Source organism: Orycteropus afer, unplaced genomic scaffold (genome assembly GCF_000298275.1).
Source record: "Orycteropus afer afer isolate SDZICR_OR568_19922 unplaced genomic scaffold, OryAfe1.0 scaffold00854, whole genome shotgun sequence".
Lineage (NCBI taxonomy): Eukaryota > Metazoa > Chordata > Mammalia > Tubulidentata > Orycteropodidae > Orycteropus > Orycteropus afer.
In genome coordinates, this window is record NW_006922441.1 from 55,674 (window position 1) to 80,648 (window position 24,975).

General features: G+C 50.8%; 1 protein-coding gene across 1 annotated transcript; it reads right to left on the reverse strand.

Moving 5' to 3' along the window:
- Window positions 1-8,475: 8,475 nt before the first annotated feature.
- On the reverse strand, window positions 8,476-24,661 carry ZNF473 (zinc finger protein 473). The gene is made up of 5 exons (XM_042783305.1): window positions 24,653-24,661; window positions 18,286-18,442; window positions 15,278-15,367; window positions 10,258-10,940; window positions 8,476-10,203 (listed from the first exon to the last, which is right to left on the reverse strand). Exons 1-5 carry the CDS (start codon window positions 24,659-24,661, stop codon window positions 8,476-8,478), a joined length of 2,667 nt encoding a protein of 888 aa, XP_042639239.1.
- Between the last annotated feature and the right edge of the window lie 314 nt (window positions 24,662-24,975).

Sequence of the window (24,975 nt, forward strand, 5' to 3'; positions counted from 1 at the left end):
GTGGAACTTGTGAAGGGCTGGTTTAGGCACTTTTAAGACCAATAACATGGGAGCTCTGGTAGCGTAGTGGCTACGGCACTTGACTGCTAACCAGAAGGCTGGCAGTTCAAATCCACCAGCCACTCCTCGGAAGAAAGATGGGGCAATCTACTTCCGTAGTGATATTGCCTCAGAAACCCAAGGAGGGGTCGCTATGAGTCGGGTCCGACTGGACGGCAAACACCACCACCACCAATAACTGGTCCCTTCCATAATCCCATTTCTAAATGTCACAAACTCCACCCCCTATCATTCCATCTCATTCCTTCCAGCACTCTGGTTCCTGGCGACCTCCTACTCATGCCTTAAACCCTTAATCGAAGATCCCACTCCTCTGAAAAACTTTCCTTCACATCAAGGCTTTCAGTCCTACCCTAACAACAGTTTCTCCTTTCTTGTGTTCCAACATAAGTTTTCCACAAATTTTTATGACCAAATCATGACCTTTTGGACAGCATTCCTACTACTTAAAAACGCCTATAATTAAGTGGCCCTCACTCAGAGACACTGCTAGACAGTTACCATGGACACAGACAGATTCGTACGGTTGCCGCGAAGACGAAGTCTGAAGCTACTGCAATGTGTGTGGTGAAGGTTATGTGCGCGCGCGCGTGTGTGTAGGGGAAGGGTGGCTCAAAGAGCGTAGCCAGTGATGATGAAGAAACGCTCTCTTCAGTCGCCTTGTCCTCCTCCACTCCGCTTACAATAAACAGTACAAGCATCTGGGATCGCTGCATCTCAAACTAAGGCGCCCTGGCCGCCGGAGCTCCTCCCGCCTCTGACGCCAAAGGACCGTGCCCCAACGGCATTCTGGGAAATGGAGTTCCTCAGGGAGTCCGCGCAGTCGCAGAGGTGCGCGAGTATCAGGAGAGCGTACTCAAAGGTACCGCGTCGTGGGAACTGAACGTGGGAGCAAACTGCGCGTGGGAGGTCGACCCGCGTTCCAAAGCCCCAGTTTCTAGGCACTTGAGGGCCCAAGCGGTCTAATGTCATACATCCTTACTTTCCTCATCTTTGGCCGGAAGCGACCCTGAAGGGTCTCCAGGGCTTAGTCCGCAGTGGGGGAGGGGTGTTGGGGGGGATCCTAGAAGCAGGTGGTCGTCAACGGTGCTGGAGGCGGGGGGAGGGCTACCGCACGTTTTAAGGCTATCGGGGCGGAGCTATAGTGTGGGGGGTTATGGAGGGCGTGGCTAGGGGCAGGGCTAGCGCGAGGATTGGCTGGTGTAGACGTTAGAAGGGCGGATGATTGTGCTCCACGAGAAAGGGGCGGGACCTCAGGTGAAGTTGAGCCAATGACCCAAACTTGTGTGTATGCTCTCTCACCTCCTGGTGATGTTTTTGGAAGGTCTTCGTAAATAGAAATATTAGTATAGTTTTGTTTCTAAGAAAAAAATTGGGGAATAATAACATATAATAATAATAGTTCCTGTCATGGGGGAATAGTTAATAAAAGTGCATCCTGTAGAGAGCAGTGTTAAAGGCGCCCAGTGCCTAAGGCATTTGACTGCTAACCAGGAGGTTGGTGGTTCAAATCCACCAGCATCTCCGCAGAAAGAAGATGGAGCAATCTACTTCTGTAAAGGATTTACCATCTCGGAAATCAAATGGGGGGAGGGTCGCTATGAATCTGAATCAACTGGATAGCAGTGAGTTTGGTTTTTGGTTTTGGAAAACAATGTTAAGGAGCCCTGGTAAGGCAGTGGTTAAAGCACTTGGTCAACTGCTGACAGAAAGGTTGGGATTTTTAACTCAACAGCCCTACTGCAGCAGAAAGGTGTGGCCGTCCACTGTAAAAACTTGCTGTGTGCCATCTAGTCAATTCCTACTCACAGTGGCCCTACAGGACATAGGGGCAGGACCTCATAGTGGTCCTGAATCCTACAGGGTCAGTACTCCGCTGAGGCTCAGAGTGATGAAGGTTAATGAAGGCAATAATCACAGCTGGGATACAGCGAAAGTTCTCTTCATTGGTTGAGTTATTCTGCAGGCAGCAAAAGTGCAGCTAAACTCATTTTCATTGGTTGATACTTGGTGTGATAGTTAAGTTTGTGTGTCAACGTGGCTGGGCCTGGTTGAGTGGCTTGGCAGCTGGATGTAGTATTGCCCATGATGAGACTGGCAATCACCTCCATGGTGGGACCTACCACAAGCAGCTGAGTAGTTGCTTTAGGGATGTGGTCTGGTTCCCATATATAAGCAGCAGCTTTAAGAATGGTCTCTAGCTTATAGCACACTTGAACGCTGCATGTAGTCATCTCATTGTTCAGCAGCTTGCCATGCTCTGCCAGTCTTAGGGCTTTTAATGGACTTGAATTAATGGCCTGCCATGTGGTTTGGTAACATCGGGACTGTGTCTTTTCACTTGTTAACCTTAGGTTTGTCAGCCTCAGCAGCCAGCAGCTGTCTGAGTGAAGAAAAGTCTCCAGCTCCAGTGGGCTGGGAGCAGGAGGCAGAGCTGCAACCCAAGGTTGAGGGGCTTTCACCCAGCCCCTAGAGCCTGGTAACTAAGACATAAAGATAGCTTTGCATTTCATGAACTTTGAGACATCAATGAGATCCAATCCATTCTATCAAACCAAGTCACATGCAGAGACAGCCGTGCTCGGGGAGTTAAAATGGTTTACCAAGAATACACATGGAGGGACTTCCAGTAAGATGGAGGAATAGGCAGACAAGCCACACAGCCCCTCAACAATGAAAAGAGAAACCAATTGACAGAGATACAGAAGATAATGCTGGAGCCCTGAGCTTTGAAAGGAAGTACACAGAAGTGGGTGAGGCACCAAATATTGGAAAAACCTGAATGAAAACAGTGAGTACAGAGACAGAGCAGTGGACTGTAAGCTACTCTGATGGGACCAACAGCCTGAGTATTTCCGAGTGGTGTTGGGACCCGAGAATTGATCTAAAGATCGGCCCTGGTCACCAAGGGCTGCAGGGATGACTGCGCTGGTGGCTCGTGACTAGGAAGGGAAACAGCAAAGAATGAGACAACCTGACAAAGAAAGAATCATGAAAGCAGCATGGGAAAAATGAAAAGTTACCTACAAGGGGCAACTAATAAGACTAAGCTCAGATTTCTTGGCAGAAACCATGTAGGTGAGAAGACAATGAGATGGTATATATAAAACCCTGAAAGATAAAAATATCCAACCAAGAATTAAATACCCAGCAAAACTGTCCCTCAAATATGATGGTGAAATTAGGACATTTCCAGATAAGCAGAAATTAAGGGAATTTGTTAAAAACCAGAACAACATTGCAAGAGATGCTAAAGGGAGTCCTTTGGACAGAGAAGCAATAGCAAACAACAACTGACCATTAACACACATGATGACATAACTCAGAAACCTACCCGGCTATGGAAGTATTCAAAGTAAATAAGCCTACAAGATTGTAAACGGAACCAGAGACATCATTTGACAAATGAGGACAACTACAAACCAAAAAGAGGGGAAAAAGTCATTACAAAACTTCTAGATGGTAGGTGTGGTAGTTATGTTTGTGTGTCAACTTGGCTGGGCCTGGTTGAGTGGCTGGGCAGCTGGTGGGGCTATGACAGGAACAAGCAGAAATTTCCTCTTTCAGTTCAGGGGGCTTGAGTCTGAATGCCAAGCAACAGTTCTAGGGGAGGGCTTTCCGTCAGTTTTTGTTCTTTTGTGCTTGTCACATGGCCAGGCATCTGTCTTACACCATCTCTGCTTGCTTCCTTGTCCTAATCTGCTCTTGTTATGTCTCAAAGGTGATTAGCTTAAACCCAGCCTACAATGATAGGGCCTCTTCACATAACAAAGAAACCCTATTCCCAAACGGATTATAACAGGTGTAACAATTGCTGTTAGGTCCATTCCAATTTACAGCAATCCCACAGGACAGGACAGATCTGCCCCATAGAGTTCCCAAGGCTGTAATCGTTACAAAAGCAGACAGCCACAACTCTCTCCTACAGAGTAGCTGGTGAGTTTAAACAACTGACCTTTTGGTTAGCAGCTGAGCACTTTAACCATTGTGCCAACATGACTCCTAACCACAGATATAATACCAAAAAATTCATTGTCAGTAGATTCTGATTCACAATAGCCTTGAAGAACAGAACTGGCCCATACAGTTTCCAAAGCTATACTCTTTACAGAAGTAGGCTGCCACATCTTTCTGCCATGGAACGGCTGGTGGATTTGAATCGCTGATGTTTTGGTTAACAGCTGAGTGGTTAACCACTGCACCACCAGGGCTCCTCTATGAGGTTATATTACTGCATTTAACCGCTAAGGTGAGGCATCGGAAAACCCACTTGTGAGAACGAGTTTTCCTCCACTCCACTGACCCCGTTGGCATCAAAAGCTGTGATTTATCTTCCTATGATGACAAGCATAACCTGAAACCCGGGGGTCCCATCCTCCACAGAGGTGACCTCACCCAGGTGACCCAGCCACCTGCAGAGGAGCTGGGAGTGGTGGTGTGGTGGGAGATGACTGGTTCTTGGTGTAGCATTTGTGGGTGACCCCGAGTCCCTCCACAGTGAATGGTTAGTACACTGGGCGGCTGCCAATCCAAAGGTTGGACGTTCAAGACCATCCAGAGGTGCATCTTAAGAAAGGCCTAGAGACCTAGTTCTGAGAAATTAGCTACTGAAAACCCTGCAGAGCAGTTCACCAACACTGGGTTGCCATGAACCAGAACTGACTGGATGGTGACTGGGATTTTTTAGGTAAATCCCTTTGCCTGTCTAAGCCTCAGACTTCTCAGCCATCAAGATGGGATCCTACTGTTTACTGTGAACATGGGATCCTACAAGAAAGAAAATGCTTTCTCAGCTGTCAAGTACCATTGGAAAGTGTCTTCCTTCTCTAGTGCTGTTGTCGTTGTTTGCCGTCGAGTTGGCCCCAACTCATAGCTGCCCCTCCTTGGGTTTCCGAGGCAGTATCATTACAGAAGTAGGATTGCCCAACCTTCCTTCTGAGGAGTGGCTGGTGGGTTTGAACCGCCAGCCTTCTGGTGAGCAGTCAAGTGCCTTAGGCACTATGCTACCAGAGCTCCTCTCTAGTGCTAGCGTAACAGAAATACCTTAACTGGGTGGCTGTTAAGACAATCTCTCTCAGTTCAGGCAGCTGGAGGTCTGAATTCAGGCCCCCCAGGGGAAGTTTCCTCTCTGCCCTACAGCAAGGTCCTTGTGTCTTCATCTTCTATCCTTTGGCTCCCTGGTGATCTTCACATGGTGTGTTTTTTATCTCCCCCATCTCTGCCCAGTTAATCTGCTCGTTCATATTTCAAGAGATTGATTTAAGACACACCTTACACTAAGCCTGCCTCATTAAAATGACAACGAAAACTGAGTGAGATTATAGCCACAGGTATGGGGGGGGGGAGGAAAAAAAGAAAAAAAAAAAAAACCTCACTGCTATCAATTTGATTCCAAGTCATAGTGACCCCCTTTGGTTTTCCAAGGTGGTAAATCTTTACAGAACTAGATTGTTTCATCTTCCTCCCGTGGAGTGGCTTGTGGGTTCGACCCACCAACCTTCTGGTTAGTAGTCAAATGCCGTCGGCACACCACCACCAGAGCTCCTTAGCCACAGGTATAGGATTGGGATTTACAACACGTTTTGAGAGACATAATTCAATCCATAATGAGTTTACAGTCATCAGGGGGATTTCTACTTTGGAGATTCCATACTGGAAGGGTACTCAGTGGTTCTCAACCAGGAGACCGTCCAGATATCATCCAGTTCAGTTACGAGATAGTTATGATACATACTAATAGTTTGGTAATGGTCGCAAAGTTTGCGACTAATGGCACCAAAGTTTGCGAGTAATGTGTTGGAACATCAGTGAGAACGGATTCAAAATAGTCTCCCTCATCGGACTGACTATATGCATTACCAACAGAGGAAGGAAGCCAGCATAGCCAACAAGGAGCCTGGGCACCGTGGCTCCTCTTCTGGTCCCTTTCTGGGCACAGTAACATTCTGTTGCTCACACACCCACAGGCATCCTATTGCACCCAGCCAACCTGGTGTCTCTGCTTCTGGGGGGTAAGAACAAGGTCTCCCTCCACTGCACCATGGGGGGTGGGGTACGTGGTGCCAGCCACTGCAGAGGGCAGTCCACTGGCCACGGGAGACCTGTATCCTCTAGAGAATTTGATCTTGCCGTCCTTTGAGTAGTATTATGATACGCACAATTAACATGAGTCTTTTATCAGTAAACTCAAACCCTGGGATCACACTTTCCCCTCCCCACCTTTGTTCAGGCCATTTCCTCTAACTGTAGTGCCCTTACCCCAAATCCCCAATGTTCTCTGCCCTTTCAAGGCTCATCTCAAATGTTTTCTCCCCCAAAATCCTACCTCAGAACCCCTCAGTCACACCCTTTCTCTCCCATGTTTCTCTTTTCTCTTCCCCCTTTCATCACACGAAAATGACCACGACTTTCTGTAGTTATTAGCAGATGTCTTTTTGAGTTCCCACCCCAACTGGAGCATGAGTGCTTTGCAGATGGGGTCTGCATCCCCAGTGTGTGGTAGCATCAGGCAAGGGAAGGAACAAACTTTCTCATATTCATAACTTTATTCAAGAGAACAAACATCCACACATGGAAGGTGGACCAGCACTGGCCTGCAACAGAGGTAACAAGTTACAGAGATACTTGGTGGCTTCCATACTTCCCCAGGATTCTGACCTTACTTTGGTGTCAACTCTTTCAAGGAACACAAACCTATTAACTTGTGTGCTCACCCCTGTCCTGACCCACAGCACTACGCCCATACCTTCAGTGTGGTCACACACTTGTCTTCCAGACCTGACAGGGAGAGAAGGGGCCGTGGGCAGAGACTTGACAGGGTTAACCATTTCAAAAGCCCCATGCTTACCACTGTGGTGTGGGACCTATGGACCTATTTAATCTGTTCCCAAACAGATTAAATGACAAAACCCACCAGCAGCTCAAAGGGCAAAGTTATAAAAGACCAAGAAGGTAGAGCATACACATCTGAACTTCTCTATGCACCAAAAATCATGAAAGATTAAAACTGTTAGCACCCATTGTCTGTGAGGCTCTACTGAACTTCTGCCAATGGGTGACTGGTTTCCTTAACCTGCAGAGTACAAATGCCCAGAGGTGGCTCTATCAGGAAGGTACTGTTCGTGTGGCTCCATAAGGTGATTCTCAGATTATGGAACAGGCTTGGCCAAGGTCAGTGGTTTCCTCAGGGGCTCCGGTCCTGTTGCCTCACTGGACTCTACAGCAATCCACAGTGGCCACGGACCTTGCGGGCAGTATGAATTCATGTGGCATCTTGGGTCAGTCATAAGCCAACTGCATTCCTCTGTGAACTTGAGGCTGTTGACTTCCCTTTCTGATTCCAGAAATTCCCAGGAAAGGCAGGGCTTATCACATTGGTAGCTATCCACCAGAGCCTAGCAATGTGCCCAGTGAGCATCCCAGCAATCTTTGCTACATCACAATTTCACCACCATGCACCTCTTCCGTATCCGTTGTGTCCTGGGTGGCAACATTCCATGAAGCTTTTCTGAGTTCAACAGTGTTTTCAGTATTAACTCCCATGCTAAACTGGGTTTCAAAACATAGCTGGTCGCTTTAAGTTGGGGAGGGGAGTTAAAGGGAAGAGGTGGTGTATGTATGTGGGAGGCGGACCCCATTTTGAAAGAGAGGTTTAGGAGGTTAGAAGTGTAAAGTATCAGCCATCTGAGGTTAGGCATAAGGGCACTATATGCTCTTCGTGGCTCTGTGGGTTAGTTAACAAGATAATAATAGGGCAAAGCAGAGATAAAGGGCAGAAATTAAGAGAGCGAGAGCTGGGGTTTGGGAACCTGATTAAGCCGGGGGTAACTGAGAATGAAAACTTAAAGTTACAGACATGTATAACATTAGTAAGAACTAAGTGCAGTAAACAGAGGGAAGGCTGCTGATTCTCTTCTCCCTTTTAATATAAAAAAGTATATTGATGTCATCTCAAATGTGCATTTACAGCTCACACTTAGTGAGAACTTTTATGCTGGGCACTCATTCTAAGTGCTTTATGGGCACTAACTTACTCAATCCTCTCAACAGCCCTCTGAGGTAGGTATTAATCATCATTCCCATTTTACAGATGAGGACATTGGGGCCCTGAGGGGCTCACTAATGCTTCCAAGGTCACTTAGGTAGTAAATGACAGAGCCAGGATTTAACTCAGGCAGACTGTCTCGAGTCTATTTTTCAATCCCAGTGCTATATTGCTTCTCAATGCTTGTGTTCTCATTGTTTTAATGCAACTCATGTGTGCAAATTTTACAAGCCTTTATTAACGAAGAGATTTGTTTTGGAGTGGGGACTCTGCTATGAGGTGGTATCAACCTTGGCCCTCAGATGAACAGATCCTAGTCTGTGACTCAGCTGCCATCGAGTGGCCAGGGAAAGACTGGCTGCTCTCTACAGCTACTTGCTTTGGGTATGAAGTCGCTGGTGTCGGGTGAAGTTTGAGTAGCATCTAAAGACTTTCTGACAATGTGGACACTGGTAAGGTTTCTCTTGTGTGTGAATTCTCTGGTGCTCAGTAAGATGGGCACTGACACCAAAGGTTTTGCCACACACGCCACAGGTGTAAGGCTTCTCGCCAGTGTGAATTCTCACGTGTTGTGTCAGATTTGCTTTCTGGGCAAAGGCTTTCCCACATTCAGCACATACAAAGGGCTTCTCTCCGGTGTGAATCCTCTGGTGAGCGGAAAGGCATGAGGTCTGGTTGAAGGCTTTCCCACATTTCTTACAAACGTAAGGCTTTTCTCCGGTGTGAACTCTCTGGTGTCGGATAAGCTGGGTCCCCAGGGTGAAGGTTTTCCCACAGTCGGTGCATTTGAAGCGCTTCTCGCCTGTGTGAACTCTGTGGTGTCTGGAAAGGCACGAACTCTGGCGGAAAGTTTTGCCGCACTCGTTGCACTCAAAGGGCTTCCTTCTGGCATGAATTCTCTGATGCTGAATGAGGTAGTTTATCCGGGTGAAGACTTTGTCACACTTGTTACATTTGAGGGCTTTCTCTCCAGTGTGAACTACCTGATGTTCTGAAAGACATGTGCTCTGGCTGAAGGTCTTTCCACACTCATTACACTGAAACGGGGGCTCACTCGTGTGGGTGGCCTGATGCTCAGTGAGGGAGGAACTGCGGCTGAAACTCTTCCCACATTCGTGACATTTGTAGGGTTTCACTCTCGAGTGGCTTTTCTGATGGCGAAGAAGCTGCTTATTTTGACTAAAGGTTTTCCCACACTGGCCACACTCAAAGGGCTTCAGCCTGGTGTGAACCCTCTGATGCTGATTTAAGTATTTGCGGCAGCTAAAGGCTTTCCCACACTTGTTACACTTGTAGAGCTTCTCAGCAATCCTTGGATGCTCTTGAGTTTGTGAGTCCTGACTTAAGTTGTTCCCTCTTTCATCTAATCCTTGTTTTTCTCTGGTGTGAACACTCTGGTGGCAATTCAGGGTTGAGCTACAGATGAAGCGTTCTCCACACTCCTGACATACGTAGGGGGTTTCTATAGTATGGATTTTCTGATGCTGAACAAGGTGTTCGTTGCAGCTGAAGGTCTCCTTGCAGTCAGCACAGCTGTAGAGTCTGTCCGTGGTGTGAGTCAACTGATGTCGAATCAGGTGGGAGGGCCGGCTGAAACTCTTGACACACTCAGGACATTGGTGGGGCCTACAGCCCGTATGAGTTCTCTTGTGTTCACTAAGGTGAGTGTTACGGCAGAAGGCTCGACCACACTCGCTGCATTTGTAGGGTTTCTCCCCACTATGGACCCTCTGATGGATCTTTAGGGTCGAGGTGTGGCTGAAGAGTTTTCCACATTCATTACACTTGTAAGGCTTCTCGCCAGTGTGGACAGCCTGGTGCTCAATGAGTGATGCACTGCGCCTGAATGCCTTCCCACATTCCTGACACTTGGAGGTCATTTTTGCAGTGTGAGTCTTCTGATGTTGGATGAGATGCTTACGCAACTTGAAGGTCTCTTTGCACGTGGCACATTTGTACTGTTTCCTAGTGTGAATCTGCTGATGGCGAGTAAGATGGAAGGCTCGGCTGAAAGCGTGGCCACACTCACTACATTGGTAGGGTCTGACAACAGCCGGGCGAGTTTTCTGATGCTCAGCAGGCTGTGCGTGCTGACTACGCTCAGCAGGCTGTGCTTGCTGACTACGCTCAGCAGGCTGTGCGTGCTGACTGACGGCATGGTCACGGTCTTGACTCTCGCACAAGTTTTCTCCAGTGTGAATTTTCTGATGCCACAGGAGGTGTGTATTCTGACTGAAAGTTTCCCCACATACATTACACATATAGTATTTGTAGCTCGAGCGAGTCACCTGATGCACACGGATGCAAGAACTCTGGTTGAAACTTTTCTCACAGTCCTGACCCACGGTGGTGGGTTTCTCTCTAGTGTGAATGATCCAGTGCTGGATAAGGTGGTAACTCCGACTGAAGGTTTTCCCACATTCGCTACATTTATATGGTTTCTCAGCACCCTGCATCGTATCATCTTGTTGGCTCTGGTCAGAGTAGCAGGCAAATTCATTCAGAAATTCCTGAGGCTTCGATGGTGTGAGGCTCTCTTCAGGAAGATCACACACTGTGGAATCCTCTCCTGTGAAGAGGAAGGACCTAGGACTAAAGCCGCTCTTGAGCTCTGGGCTATTGCACTTTGTGGGACTTTCCTTGTTGGTGACAAAGTCAGACTTCAGAAGACTCTCAGGATCTCCTAGCAAATTATCTAACCAGCTCTCGCCAATACAAGCTTCTTCTAAACTGGAATACCAGAGGCCATCCTTTGAAAAGGTCTCCATTATCTCTTGGGATAGTCCTTCTTCCAAGAAGTCCTGCTTCAGAGGAGAGTTCTTGGGCTCAGCTGTATCTGAAAGAGATAAAAAGTAAAAATGCCTCCTGTTTCTAAGGGTGGAAAGATAGGAACTGCTGGGTGACAATGTGGACAAGAGGGTGTATGGCTCCTGAGTCAAGCCACTCCATCAAGGGGATAAAGGCAAAGTGGCCAGGAGTGGTGGTCTGGCTTTAACTGACATCACAGAGAACAAAGGTCCAAGAGGGGAGCGGGGAAAAGCAGGATCCAACAGGGAAGGAGATCCCGTCAGTGCGGATTCCCCACCATCACCCCCCTGCCTACATTACTACTGATGAAGTTTCCTAAAGTCTCTGGGACTCATCTCCTTACTCCCCTTGACTGTCCTTCATCATCCCCCGAATCCTGCTTTCACTGTGGGTCCCTCATCCCAGTGCAGCCATCCATGCATCCAGTCCTCCAAACCAGGACCCTAGAAGTCAACCTCCCTTGCCTTAGGCAATACTTTCTGCTAGTTCTCCTTCAAATTCCCTTTGCCCCTTCTCTTTCTGTCATCAACTTCCATCTGGCCCCAGGCTACTCCGAGGCCTCCAGTCGCTCTTCCTAGTCCTCCATGCTGCCCTGAGAGGGGCTAACAGAGATCTCACCAAGCCAACCTGCAGCTTAAACCCTTCCCAGGCTCCTCCTCGTCTGGAGAAGAGAAATGCACATGTCATGAGCCCAGCAGGCTTCGGGGCAGCCCCACAGAGCTCTCTTGCATGTCGCCGAATCTAACATATTCTCACCTACTTCTGATTCATTGATAATTACTGCCCATCTCAGGTATCATGTCCCTTGGAGAGCCTTTTTTGATACCCTGGTATGGACGGAACTGTATTTTCCCAATGTTTGTGTTGAAATCCTAGCCCTTAGACCTATAAATATGACTGTCTGGAAATAGGGTTTCCTCTGTTGTATTAATGAGGTTTGTATGGGGAGCGAGTCCTAAACCTAATCTCTTCTGAGTTATAAAAAGAGAACAGACGTAGAGACACACATGTTGGGGGATGAGGAGAGCTGATGGAGACAGGTGCAGCTATCAGCCCAGAAACGCTAAGGATTGCTGACAACTGTGAGTCCCTTGTTTTTCTCTGGTGTGAACACTCTGGTGGCAATTCAGGGTTGAGCTACAGATAAAGCGTTCCCCACACTACTGACATATGTAGGGGGTTTCTATAGTATGGATTTTCTGATGCTGAACAAGGTGTTCGTTGCAGCTGAAGATCTCCTTGCAGTCAGCACAGCTGCAGAGTCTGTCCGTGGTATGAGTCGACTGATGTCGAATCAGGTTGGAGGGCCGGCTGAAACCCTTGACACACTCAGGACATTGGTGGGGCCTATAGCCCGTATGAGTTCTCTTATGTTCACTAAGGTGAACATAAGAGCACAAACAGTAAAGAGCTTGACTGCGAGCCAGAAGGTTGGTGGTTCAAACCCACTCAGAGGCCTTGGAAGACAGGCCTGGTGATCTGCTTCTAAAAGGTCACAACCTTGAAAACCCTGAAGAGTAGCTCTACTCTGCACACAAAGGGTTTCCATGAGTTGAGACTCACAACTAACACCACTACAAGCTGCAAGACACGATCAAGGAGCATCCCCTAGAGCCACACCTTCAATTTGGGCTTCTAGCCCCTGAACTGTGAGAACACACGTTCTTATGCTTTAAAGTCACACACTTGTGGTATTTCTGGGCCAGCAGCACAGGTGACTAGGACACAGCTCCACACACTGTTCCGCTTCAAGCACCGTCTCCTGCACGCTCTGAATTACAGCCAGCACTTATCACCCGCTACTGTAATTATGTTAGTGTCCGACCCCCGACCAGATGGTGCACTTTTTGGTGAGGATCCCCCATTCCTCAACTGTGTAGCTTCAGGGCCAGTCCAGGGCTGCCACGCAGGCGGCCACAGGACACATTCACTGAGGGGACTCGTCCCCACTGGTGGCACGTCTGTCCGTGGGAGGGGCCCTTGTAGTGTCTCCCCAGTGACTGCTCACAGTCCCCCAGGAAGGTGGGCCCTGTGACTCTGTTATACAGCTAGGTGCTAAGTGAGCAGCAGGGGTGGTATTCAAACCCAGCCTCATCACACCACACTGCAGCCAGGTGTCTTACTTGATTGTGGTTTAGGGGAAAGTTCACATAGTAAAGTAGTTTTCCATTCAGTAACTCACACATAAACTGTTCCACGATATTGGGTGCGATCTCAGCGCTTTCCCCATTTCCACCCTGGGGTCCCCATTTCCATTCCAGTTTCTCTGTTCCTCACTGCCTCCCCATCTTTATTTTTGGACACATGTTGGCCTTTTGGTCTCGTGGAGTTCAGCAAGCCCTGTCTTAGTTATCTAGTACTGCTTTTACAAAATACCACAAATGGGTAGCTTTAAAAACCAGAAACGTATTTTCTCACAGTTTTAAGAGACTAGAAGCCTAAATTCAGGGTGCTGGCTCTGAAAGAAAGCTTGCTCTCTGTGTCAGGCCGGAGGGCACGTCCCTGCGTCTTTTCAGCGTCGGTTCCTTGGTGGTCTTCAGGCATGGCATCTGTCTTTCCCCATCTTTGCTCTCTTATGGTTCAAATGAGACTGAGCAAAGACACACCCTGCATTAATAGTGCCTCAAAAACATAAAGAATTCTCTGCGAACCACCCAACTCACTGAGTTCTTCCTCTCCACTCCACTTCATCCTATACTGCTGTCACCCTTTTCCAAGTCTGTGCCTTTCTCCTTACGATTTCTTGGCTCATTATCTAGTACCTTGGAGGCTGCTTAATGTGTTTGCAATGAGCAAACTCAAGCTGCCTCTGCTGTCTCCCAGACATCTGGCTCCTGCTCCTCACCCTAAGGCCTCTGCCCGAGACCCATCAACACACAGGGAACAGGCACCTTGTGTGGGCCCCACCACGGTGCAGCGAGCTGGAGGACCTAGAAGGAACCAGCTAATTCCTAGACAAGTACGCAGTTCAAGGGGAAATGGGAGAGAAAGTTCAGCAATGTGACTGCCAGGAGAAGAAAGGGCATGAAGTCAAGTGCACAGAAGGCATTTGCTTGAGGGGCTCACTCTGCTACAAACCAAAAGATTGGATGTTCAAGTCCACTCACAGGGACCTCAAAACAAACATCTGGAATCGACTTCTGAAAAATCACCCATGAAAACTACGGAGAACAGTTCCACTCTGATACAATGAGGTCACCCTGAGTCAGAATAAACTAAGAGGTAACTTACTTCAAAGGTACAGCTGCGTGAACTTGGAAACGTCCCCTAGGTTAAGCGGGCAGCAACAGGAAACCCAGGTGGCTGGCGTCTGTGCCTGGATCAGTAAACTATACTCATGGGGCGGTTAAGTGAGCCTGCAGAGGGCCCGTGAGAGCCAGGCCAGGCCAGGGGCCGACCGGGGGGCAGGTTAAGACTCCACCGTGCAGGCACCACGCCTCTGGTCTCTGGTTCCGGGCCCCTCCTCATGTCACTGGTACTATGATAAGACGACATCTTTGTCCCAACCAGGTACCTGCCTCAGCTTCTCCTGGGGCGGCTGGGACCAGAGGTGACACCAGGTAGTCTCACCACCTAACCTGACCCGCCTGCAGGAACCCTGGGCTGGGTGATAGCAGCGCGAGCGCTCTTGGTGGCCTTTATGCCTGAGCTCGAGTTACTCACAAATGCAGCCACTTGCTGCGCACTTCAGGGCCAGAAAGGACAGCTGGGCCTATACAACCCAAAACCTACCAAAGCCCCTGCTGTTGATCCCTCACAGTGACCCTACAGGGCAGCGCAGAGCCATCCTCAGGGCTCCCAAGGCTGTCAATCTTTACGGAAGCAGACTGCCACATCTTTCACCTGTGGGGCAACTGGTGGGTTCAAACCGCCAGCCTTTTGGTTAGCAACAAAGCACTTTAATCACTGCACCCCAGGGCTCCTGGGCCTGTACAAGGGATCAGACACATTTCAGATCAGGGATCCACAGTGGTCAGGGTGCATTAAGGCAGGCGGTGGAGAGAATCCACCCCAGGGATGGAAGGCCCCACATTCCTGAGGCGGGAAGGAACAAGGAGGGAGGAAGGAAAGGTGCTGGGACAGACCCACGCTGACGGGTGAGGGACATGTGGCAGGCGGATGAGAGGGAAGGGCCACCCAAGTGTCCCCATTCCACCTGCGATGAGGGAACAGAAGCCACCCAGGGGCAGAGTGAAGCCCAGAAGCCAGGTGTCAAGACGTCTGGGTAGCTGTGCTGGAGGGCTCACTGGCGCCCCTGGTGGAGGCCCGGAGACAGAGCGTTTGACGAGGGCCATCCCCATAACCACTGCCCACTGCGGGGGATGGGTCTGCCCTTTCCACCTGTGCGGGGTCTCCTCTACTCACCAGGGGCCATCACTTTCGGGCTTCCTCTTTCCACGGCCTCCAGCTCTTCCCCATCACCAGGGTGGGCAGTCAGGTTGGGTCTGGGGGGATCTGTAGGGAGAGAACGGCAGAATCAGCCACCAGGCCTAGCGGGGCCACCCCAACACTCAGCAGCGGCCGCCGGCTTTCCTGTCTGTCGCGCACACGCTACCTTTGGGCCAGATCCGATGTCAGGAGGTCCGATGGCCCGGCCCCACCCTGTTCCCAATCTAGTGGAAGGCAGAGAAGTGGACGGTCACCATCCAGAGTGACAGGAACTGGGACAGCTGGGGACCGGGGCAACAAGGACCTGAGACGGCTCAGGAAGGACAAGAGGCGCAGGCTGCCTCACCCATCCATGACTCACTCGCTCACCCAGGGACCGCAGGTCACCCCAGAGCCTCCAAGAACCAGGCCTGGGATGGAAGACCCTGGAGACTCTGAGTCCAGTCAGTCTGGTGAAGAAATCTAATCCAGTCCAGGGAGGAGAAGGACCTTCTAAGTAGAGCCTTGAAAAAAGGTACGAGTTGGACACGGCAGGAGGGGCGTTGTCAGAAGTGAGTGTATGTGCAAAGGCCCTGGGGCTGCAGAGATGGGCTGGTTCCCAGGCAATGAGGTGGGGGGTAAGGTGGAAGGGGCCCCATCGCCACAGGCCTTGAATGCGGGGCTGAGGAATCAGAGACCTCCTCGCGGCCTCGGGGGCCTGCTAGACTGGAAAGGGAGACAGAGATGGCTTCGGCGAGTTATAACCAAAAGGGATCAGGGCTGGGGGAGCAACTGCCTGCTTGGTGGGGTCGACAGAGGCTTTCAGAAGACACCCTCTGAGACGAATTTGAAAAGTAGGAGATAACCACGTAGAGAAAGGCTTCCATCAGCTGCTCAGATCAAGGGTCAGCCCACTTTCTTAAAGAGTCAGGCTGGAAATACTCGAGGCGACGCCATCCCTGGGGCAGGTCCTCAGCCCTGCTGCTGCAGCAGTAAGACCGAAACCAGAGAAGACACAGCAGAGGGCTGTGCGCCAAGGAGGCTTCGCTCAGCACACCCGGGCCTGTGGGCCGCCGTGTGCCAAGCCCTGCTTCACACCAGCACTTCCCAGAGGACTCCTGAGTACTGGGCCCTGCGGACACAGAACTCAATCAAACACAGCCCTCGAAGGACCTGGGAGTCTGCCTAGTGAGTCACTGAGTACAGGCTAGTCTTGAGGACCCTCAGCACACCTGGGAAGGTGAATCCTCCTGCCTGGACCTCAATTCCCTGATCACAAAACAGGGAAAATCAAACATTCCTGTGGGGTTATTGGAGGATTGAACAAAACATCTACCCAGCCCAGGGCCTGTCTCTGGACAAATCAACTTGTGTGACTTATTCTTTTATTAATTTAAAAACATGTACTGAGCCCTGTAGGAAGCACTGCTTGGTTTGGGCACTGGGGCCACACCACTGAGCCACTGGCCCCTTGAAGCCCATGTTCCAGCAGGGAAAGCGGGTACGGAACAAGTCAGGAAATGACAGCGCTACGGAGCAAGGTGGGCCGGGAAGGGAGCTGGGGGCTCACGGCCACAGCAGGGGCCCAGTGCAGGGGAGGGTGAGCGCCTTCCAGGCAGAGGCAAGAGCAACCACCAAGTACCCGAAGTGCCAGCCTGAGACCCCCTCCTCGTGCTGAGGGGGCAAGGGCTGGGCACGAGGCAAGGGGGCGGGCAGATCAGGGCTCTCCGCCGTGGCACTGCCATGCTGGCGGGTGGGCGGGTCTCTGGTGAGCACTGCCCTGCTCCCTGGAGGACGTTAAGCAGCTCCCTGGTCTAGATGCCGGGAACCCTCCACCCACCCAAGTGGTGGCACCCGACACAGGACTCAGCCAGGCCGGCGCTGAGGACCTTGGGAGCAGGAGCTCCATCCTGGGTGTGGGGCCGCGGACGAGCGCCAAACAAGGCCAGATGCAGTGCCTTGAATTACTTGATAGGCCCTTCTAGCCAGTCCTTGAGACTCTCCCACAATGACTGGATGGGACTATACAAGTAAGGGGTGTGGAGCTTGTGATGGTTGGGGCCACAATTCCCAGCGTTGCGGTTCCTCCGTTCTGTGATCTGATGTAATCATCCTCCATTTTGTGATGTACTGAAAACCCCAGCCTCTATGACTGTGGTCATGGTCCCGCTTGGGAGTGAGTGGTCCATTACGTTAATGAGCCTGGAATAAGGTGGGATGTACCTCGAGCCACCACCTTACTGAAGTCACAGCTTTGCTTCAGACACAGCTTTTATGTTACAAGAGGTACAAGGAGCGAGAAGTGAGCAGAGAGGGAGGCCCTCACGACCATCAGGAAAGAGCCAGGAGTGAAGCCATCCTCTGGACCCCTGATTCCCGCACTGGGAACCTCCTCGACCAGGAGACAGACAGGCAGAGAGCGCTGTGACAGACGGACAGCAGCAGCCGCAGGGGGCTTAGAGCCCAGCACCTCCAGGCACTTGGTGGAGCTTGGCTGCTAACCTGGGAGCCAGAGCTGACCGCCTCTGGGCACTGACCCGCACAGCTACCAGAACTTTGCAAATGTGCCCAGTGAGGGTAGAGGCCAGGCCAAGGGGCCAAGGGCCAGAGAGAGGAGCCGAGGGCCAGAGACGCCCACCTGCAGCATGGCCGACAAAGGGCCGCCCGGACTGAAGAACTGTCCCCTGAGAGTTCTGAGCGTGAGATGTAACCTGTTACTTCCGTAATAAACCCCATGACTGTGAGTGTGGTCTGTGAGTTCGGTGTGGCCACTGCAGTGAATTACTGAGCCCAGCAGACACGTGGAGAGTGCTGTGGGAGGGACGGGATCGGAACTGGTAAAAGTCTGGGGGGGCGAGACACGTCTGGCTTCTGCCTCACAGGAATCGGGGATGCTGACGGGGACGCCCTCTACCCCAGCGTGAGGTCAGCGGTCAGAGGTCAGAGACTGTGGCCACACCATTTCCACACGGAGCCTGGGCCTGGGGACCAGGGCAGACACTCACTCAGCAGGAAGAGGTTCTGGTAGTTGTCCAGTGCTGTGTCCCAGAACAGGTCCTCCGGGTCCAGCCCCAGCTGCTCCCAGTCCTCCAAGGTGAAGTCCATGGCTACGTTCTCGAGGGTCACAAACTCCTGAAAGGCAGCATCATCAGTGCTCAGAGTCTGAGGTCAGGAGAAAAAGCAAGCAGCTGCCATCCAGTCAGTTCCAACTCCTGGCGACCGGCTGTGCGAGCAGAAATGTGTTCCATGGGGTTTTCAAGTGCTGAGTTTTTGGAAGTAACTCATCCAGCCTGACTGCCCAGGAGGCACCTCTGGGTGGACGTGGGTTCAAACCACCGCCCAGGGGCTGCCCTGAGCCATCCAGCCCTTAGGCATCCTCAAAATGAACCCACCAGGCCCTCCTTCTAGGATAGAACGGCTTTGGAAGGAAGCACTAAAACCAAAACACACTCACTGCCGTCGAGTCGGTCCTGACTCATAGCGACTCCTCCTCAGGTTTCCGAAGTGGCATCCCTATGGAAGAAGATTGCCAGTCTTCCGAGGAGTGGCTGGTGGGTTTGAACCACCAACCTTCTGGTTAGCAGTCAAATGGCTTAGGCACTATGCCACCAGAGCTCCTACTGGGAATAAATTAAAAATTGAGCAGGATGGGGCAAAAGAGATGCTTTAGACCAAAGTGCAAGAAGGAAACAGAACTAAGAAGCTGCGGAGAGCAAGCTGCCGGGTTTCACTGAACACTACAGAGAAGCAACCGAGCAGAAAGTTCTGTGAAGTCAGCAAAGCTCCCCAGTTCTGGAAAACGCACTTCATCCAGAAATGAAGCTCTGGGGGCACAGCGGGTGAGTGTCTGGCTGCGAACCGGAAGGCTGGCAGTTCTAACCCACCAGCTGCTCCACTCCGTGAAAGACCTGGTAAAGTGCTCCTGTAAAGATTACAGCCCAGAAAACCCTACAGGGCAACTCTACTCTGTCCTATAAGGTCACTGTAAGGTTGCTACGAGTCTGAATCAATTAGACAGCAATAGAGTTTTTGTTTTGGTTGAGGATGGCTAAAATAAAAATGACCAAAAATAACCGATGTTAGTGTGGATGTGGGAAAATCAGAACCCTGGCCCATTGCTGCTGGGAATCCCAAGTGGTGTGGATTTTTGCCTCAAAAAGTTAAACACAGAACTACCATATGACCCAGGAATCCCACTCCTAGGTATATCCAAGAGAAATAAAAACTTCTGTCTACGCAGAAACTCATACAGAAATGTTTATTGCAGCGTTATGTGTAACAGCCAAAAGGTGGAAACGACCTAAATGTCCAACAACTGATGAAAAGACTAAAGGTGGTAACACAATGGAATATTATTTAGCAGGAAAAAGAAACACAGTATCGACCCATGCTGCAACAGTGAACCCTGAAAAAATGATACAAGGAAAGGAAGCCAGTCCAATATGCCCATGACCATATGTAAGCTTGACAGACGATACTTCTACATATGTATTTATATATGCTAGGAGAATATCCATGTAACTAGAACTAATGGGGAGCTCTAGTAGCACAGTGCCTAAGGCACTTGACTGCTAACTAAAAGGCTGGCGGTTCAAACCCACCAGCCACTCCTCAGAAGGAAGGTTGGGCAATCTACTTCTTTAGTGATACTGCCTCAGAAACGCAAGGAGGGGTCGCTATCAGTCAGGGCCGACTCGAAGGCACATAACAACAACAACAAAAGAACTAATGAGGACAAAGTTTATGATAACTTCTTAGGTACAGTCAACCACCCTGATGGAGTGAGTTATTGGGCCTGGGGGCTCGGGACCATGGTCACAGGGGATATTAAGTTCAAATAACATAACATACTACACAAAAACAATGCTCTACATCCTACTTTGGTGAGTAGCGACTGGGGCCTTAAAAACTTGCAAGCAGCTGTCTAGATGCAACAATGGGTCTCTCCTCGTCCAAAGCAAAGAAGAAATGAAGAAAACCAAAGAAACCATCGAAACAACTAGTCCAAGGGACTAGCAGACCACGTGCTCCTCAGCCTCCATGACCATGAGACCAGAAGGACTGGACGATGCCCAGCTACCGCTGTCAGCCACTCGGAGGGGGTGCAGTGCAGGAGATCCTGGACAGAATGAGAGAACGACGTGGAACAAAACATAAATCCATTAAAAGAAAAAAAAAGACCAGGTTTACTGGTCAGACAGAGCCTGGGCACGTCCCGAGCCTACGGTCCCTAGTTACTCTTCTGGAATTGAACTCGCTCCCATGGCTTCCAGCCAAACAACAGGCAGGCATATATAGTAAACATTTCCATCAGGTAAATACACTCTTTAGAGCGACCAACCCTGGGAGAACAGAACAGTGTTTGCACAGGGAAGTATCTCAGGGGACAGGAGTACATAGGAAAGGAGGACACAGGGAAGCGGTGACCACAGGGAGGAGGTGGGAAGAGGGCTGTCACTTCATGGGGAATTGCAGTCACTGCCATGAGGGAGCTCTGGTAGCGTAGTGCCTAAAACACTTGACTGCTAACCAGAAGGTTGGCGGTTCAAACCCACCAGCCACTCCTCGGAAGGAAGACTGGGCAATCTACTTCCGTAGTGATACTGCCTCGGAAACCCAAGGAGGGGTCGCTATGAGTCGGGGCCGACTCGATGGCACATAACAACAACAACAACAGCCATGAGAAAAATGCGTGTGAACTGCTATATGGAAAATGAATTTGCTCTGTCAACTTTCACCCAAATCACAATAAAAATTAAAGCATTTACTTTAGTACACTTCACTCAAATACACACAAAAAAAGTCCTGACTCCTGGCGACCCTATAAGAGAACTGCCCCCGTAGGATTTCAAGGCTGTCATCTCCACAGAAGCGTATCAACACATCTTTCTCCTGTGGGGCTGCTGATGGGTTCGAACCACCAACCTTTTGGTCGGTGGCCAAATGCTTTAACCACTGTGCCACCAAGGCTCCTTTCTGTCATACGTGATAGAAAAAAGCCAGAGGGGACAGCCTGAGAAAAGTAGGGCAGCGGGAATGTACAGTGGACATTTTATCTTCAGTCCATGTGTGGACGCATCAGTGGATGCCAGAGAGGTAGGGAGGGCCCAGACCACAGAGGAATGGACTGAGAAACTTAGATTTTATCCTAAGAAGCTGGGATCCCTGGAGATGCACTGAGCCAGACAGCAACAGGATGAGTTTTACTTTAAAAAGGTCACTTAACTCCCCATCTGGAGCAAAGGAAAGCAAATCAAAGATGCAAGGGAACGATTGGTCCAAACGACCAAGCACTACACAAACCACAGTCTCTAAGACCCTGAGACCAGAAGAACTAGATGGTGCCCAGCTACCACTACCGACTGCTCTAAAAGAGATCACATTAGAAGGTCCTAGATAGAATGGGAGAAAAATGTGGACAAAACTCAAAATCGTAACAGAGACCAGTGAGGTGCAGTGAATTACTCAGTATGGCTCTTCCAGCCATGGCCTTTGCGATGCCCTTGGTGACTGAGGGGGACTATGCACATGTGAGGTTTTCACAGCCCCCCAAGAACACTGGATAACTTGCTAATGATGTAAATGAGGTACATGGCACCCTTGCAGGGGCTGGACCATGGGAATAAGGTGTATGGAACCATAATGTGTGGATCGGTCAGTTTTGCCATGTCAAAAAAAACAAAAAAAACTCTCACTGCCATTGAGTCGGATCTGACTCATAGTATCACTACAGAAGTAGATTGCCCAACCTTCTTTCCAAGTAGTGGCTGGAACTGCCAGCCGTCTGGTTAGCAGTGAAATGCCTTAGGCACTAGGCCACCAGAGCCTGCCATGTCACTGGGCTTAAAATGCGCCATCCCAGGGGCAGAACGGGGATCTCACTACCATCAAGACACACAGCCACCAGGAGGGGAGTGTGTCCTGGACCCAAGATACTGCGCTGACACGGCAGCAAGAGGCAGCAGAACAAAGAGATTAGCACGAGACAGAGCGGCAGGTTGGCCGGTCCCCGCAGCGAGAAGCTGAGTGTCTTTGGGCAGGAAGCTGCTGGCAGAGTGGGGTGCACCGACCAGCAGAGCGGAGAGCTTTGCAACACTTCCTGAGCAGGGCAGAGGCTAGGACGGGAGGCCGAGGGCCGCACAGAGGCGTGCCTTTGGGCACGGCCAAGGGGAGGCTATCCTGACGGAAGAGTTGGATCCTGAGCATTCCTGAATCCAAATTATAACCTGTTACTTCTCTAAGAAACCCCATAATCTTGAGTATCATGTGTGAGTTCTGTGTGGCCATTGCAACGAATTACTAACCCAGCAGAGAAGTCGAGAGTGCCTGGGGCAAGACGGTGTCAGAAGTGGTGAAAAGTTTGGAGGGTGGAGGCATGTCTGCCTTCTGCCTTACGGAAACCACCTTTGGCTGCCGCTGCCGGTCCTTCTGTCTCCCCGTGGAAATTAAAGGGCCTCAGAAGATGCCACTGGCATTCCTTTTGCAGCCAGCCCCACTGGACTGATGACTGGTGGAAGCTGCAAGACCCGGGCCCTCAGACACTCATCAAGACTGGAAGTGAACCCCAACTTTCAGCCAAATGCTAAGTCTGTAAGGTGAATAACACTAGGGAGGTGCACGCATTAGAACAACCAGCTGTGAGATCAAAAGGGCAGCGCTTCCCCAGGGATGAAGCCAAGGAGGCGTAGGAAAGGGCAAAGGTCAACGGAACCACAGAGAGGAAGTGGGAAGAGAGCTGCCACACTGCGGGGACTGTAACCAGGGACCTACACGTTCACCGTGCTGCAGTCCCTACTCTCTGCTGGGTCAGTAATTCGCTGCAACGGCCACAGAGAACTCACACACGATACTCGTGATTATGGGGTTTGTCAGGGAAGTAACAGGTTATAATTCAGGTGCGGAATGCTCAAGATCCAGTTCTTCAATCAGGACAGCCTCCCCTTGTTGTCGTCGTGTGCTGTCGAGTCAGACGTGACTCATAGCGACCCCTCCTTGGGTTTCCGAGGTGGTATCACTGAGGAAGTAGATTGCCCAGCCTTCCTTCCGAGGAGTGGCTGGTGGGTTTGAACCGCCAGCCTTCTGGTTAGCAGTCAAATGCCTTAGGCACTGCGCCACCAGAGCTCCTACCTTCACAGAAGCAAAGCCCAAACCAAACCCAGTGCCTGGAGGGGATTCTGAGCCACAGCGCCCCTAGAGGACAGAGTGGAACTGCCCACAGGGTCTCCAAGGCTGTCAGTCTTTATGGGAGCAAAGCCCAAACCACACCCACTGGAAGCAAAGCCCAAACCAAAGTCACTGCCATTGACTTGACTCGACTCATAGCGACCCCTCCTTGGGTTTCCGAGGCAGTATCACTACGGAAGTAGACTGCCCAACCTTCCTTCCGAGGAGTGGCTGGTGGGTTTGAACCGCCAGTCTTCTGGTTAGCAGTCAAGTGCCTTAGGCACTACGTCACCAGAGCTCCTAGCGTTCCCTTGGCCGAGCCCAAAGGCACGCCTCTGTTGGGCCCTCGGCCTCCCGTCCTAGCCTCTGCCCTGCTCAGGAAGTGTCGCAAAGCTCTCCGCTCTGCTGGTCGGTGCACCCCACTCTGCCAGCAGCTTCCTGCCCAAAGACACTCAGCTTCTCGCTGCGGGGCCCGGCCAACCTGCCGCTCTGTCTCGTGCTAATCTCTTTGTTCTGCTGCCTCTTGCTGCCGTCTCAGCGCAGTATCTTGGGTCCAAGGACACACTCCCCTCCTGGCGGCTGTGTGTCTTGATGGTAGTGAGATCCCCATTCTGCCCCTGGGATGTCGCATTTTAAGCCTAGTGACATGGCAAGCTCTGGTGGCCTAGTGCCTAAGACAATGTCACAAAACAAAACGTGTAAGAATTGTTGAATGGGAGAGCAATTTGCTGTGTAAACTTTCATCTAAATCACAATAAAAAAAGATAAAACACGCATAGTGGGGAGAGAGACTCACTGAGGGGCTGCCAGGGAACAGAGACCCAGAACAACTGCCAGGTGTCCAGCCGTCTGGGAGCCTGAGTTAAGGTGAAGGGCCCCTCCTTTAAACCTTAACCTAAAATAACCCTCTGAAGTCGTCTTTAAACGCAATGCTTTAGCTTAACTGGCAAAGAACATCCGCCTTTAGCACCTAATGGCATCAGACTGATAACAGGGTCTGCAAAGACTGGCCAGGGAGCTTGGGGGCAGCTGACGAGAACCGGGAGGGACTACTCAGAAAAGGAGTGAGAGGAGGGCGCCGCAGCTCAGACGGCCCCAGTGTTACCCAAAGGCACGAGCAGAAACGGTGGGACTGGGGAAGTTCGGCTGTGCACGTTCTCAACAACAGAAATCATTAAACATAAAAAGCAGAAGGGAACTTCCACTCACCTCGGTCATTGCCGACTGGGGCGCGGCGCCTGGGGTCCCCTTTCAGGCTCCTCCTCCTTCCCCTCCCCGTTTCCGGCTGGCAGGGCTGCAGGAAGGACCAGGGAGCCAGGAGAAAGCCTCTCTTCTTCCTGCGGCCGACTGCCTGTCCATGACACCCCACGATGGCCGAAGTCTCAGTCACAACCTGAGTCTTCCTGCGAGAATCCCAAAGACGGCCGTGCCCTGTGAACGCCTCGGCCCTACGCGGCGTTCATCGCGCTTCAGGCTACGAGCTCCTTGTCGGCCAGTCAGGGCCCGTCCAGGTGGAGGGAGGCTGTCTCTGC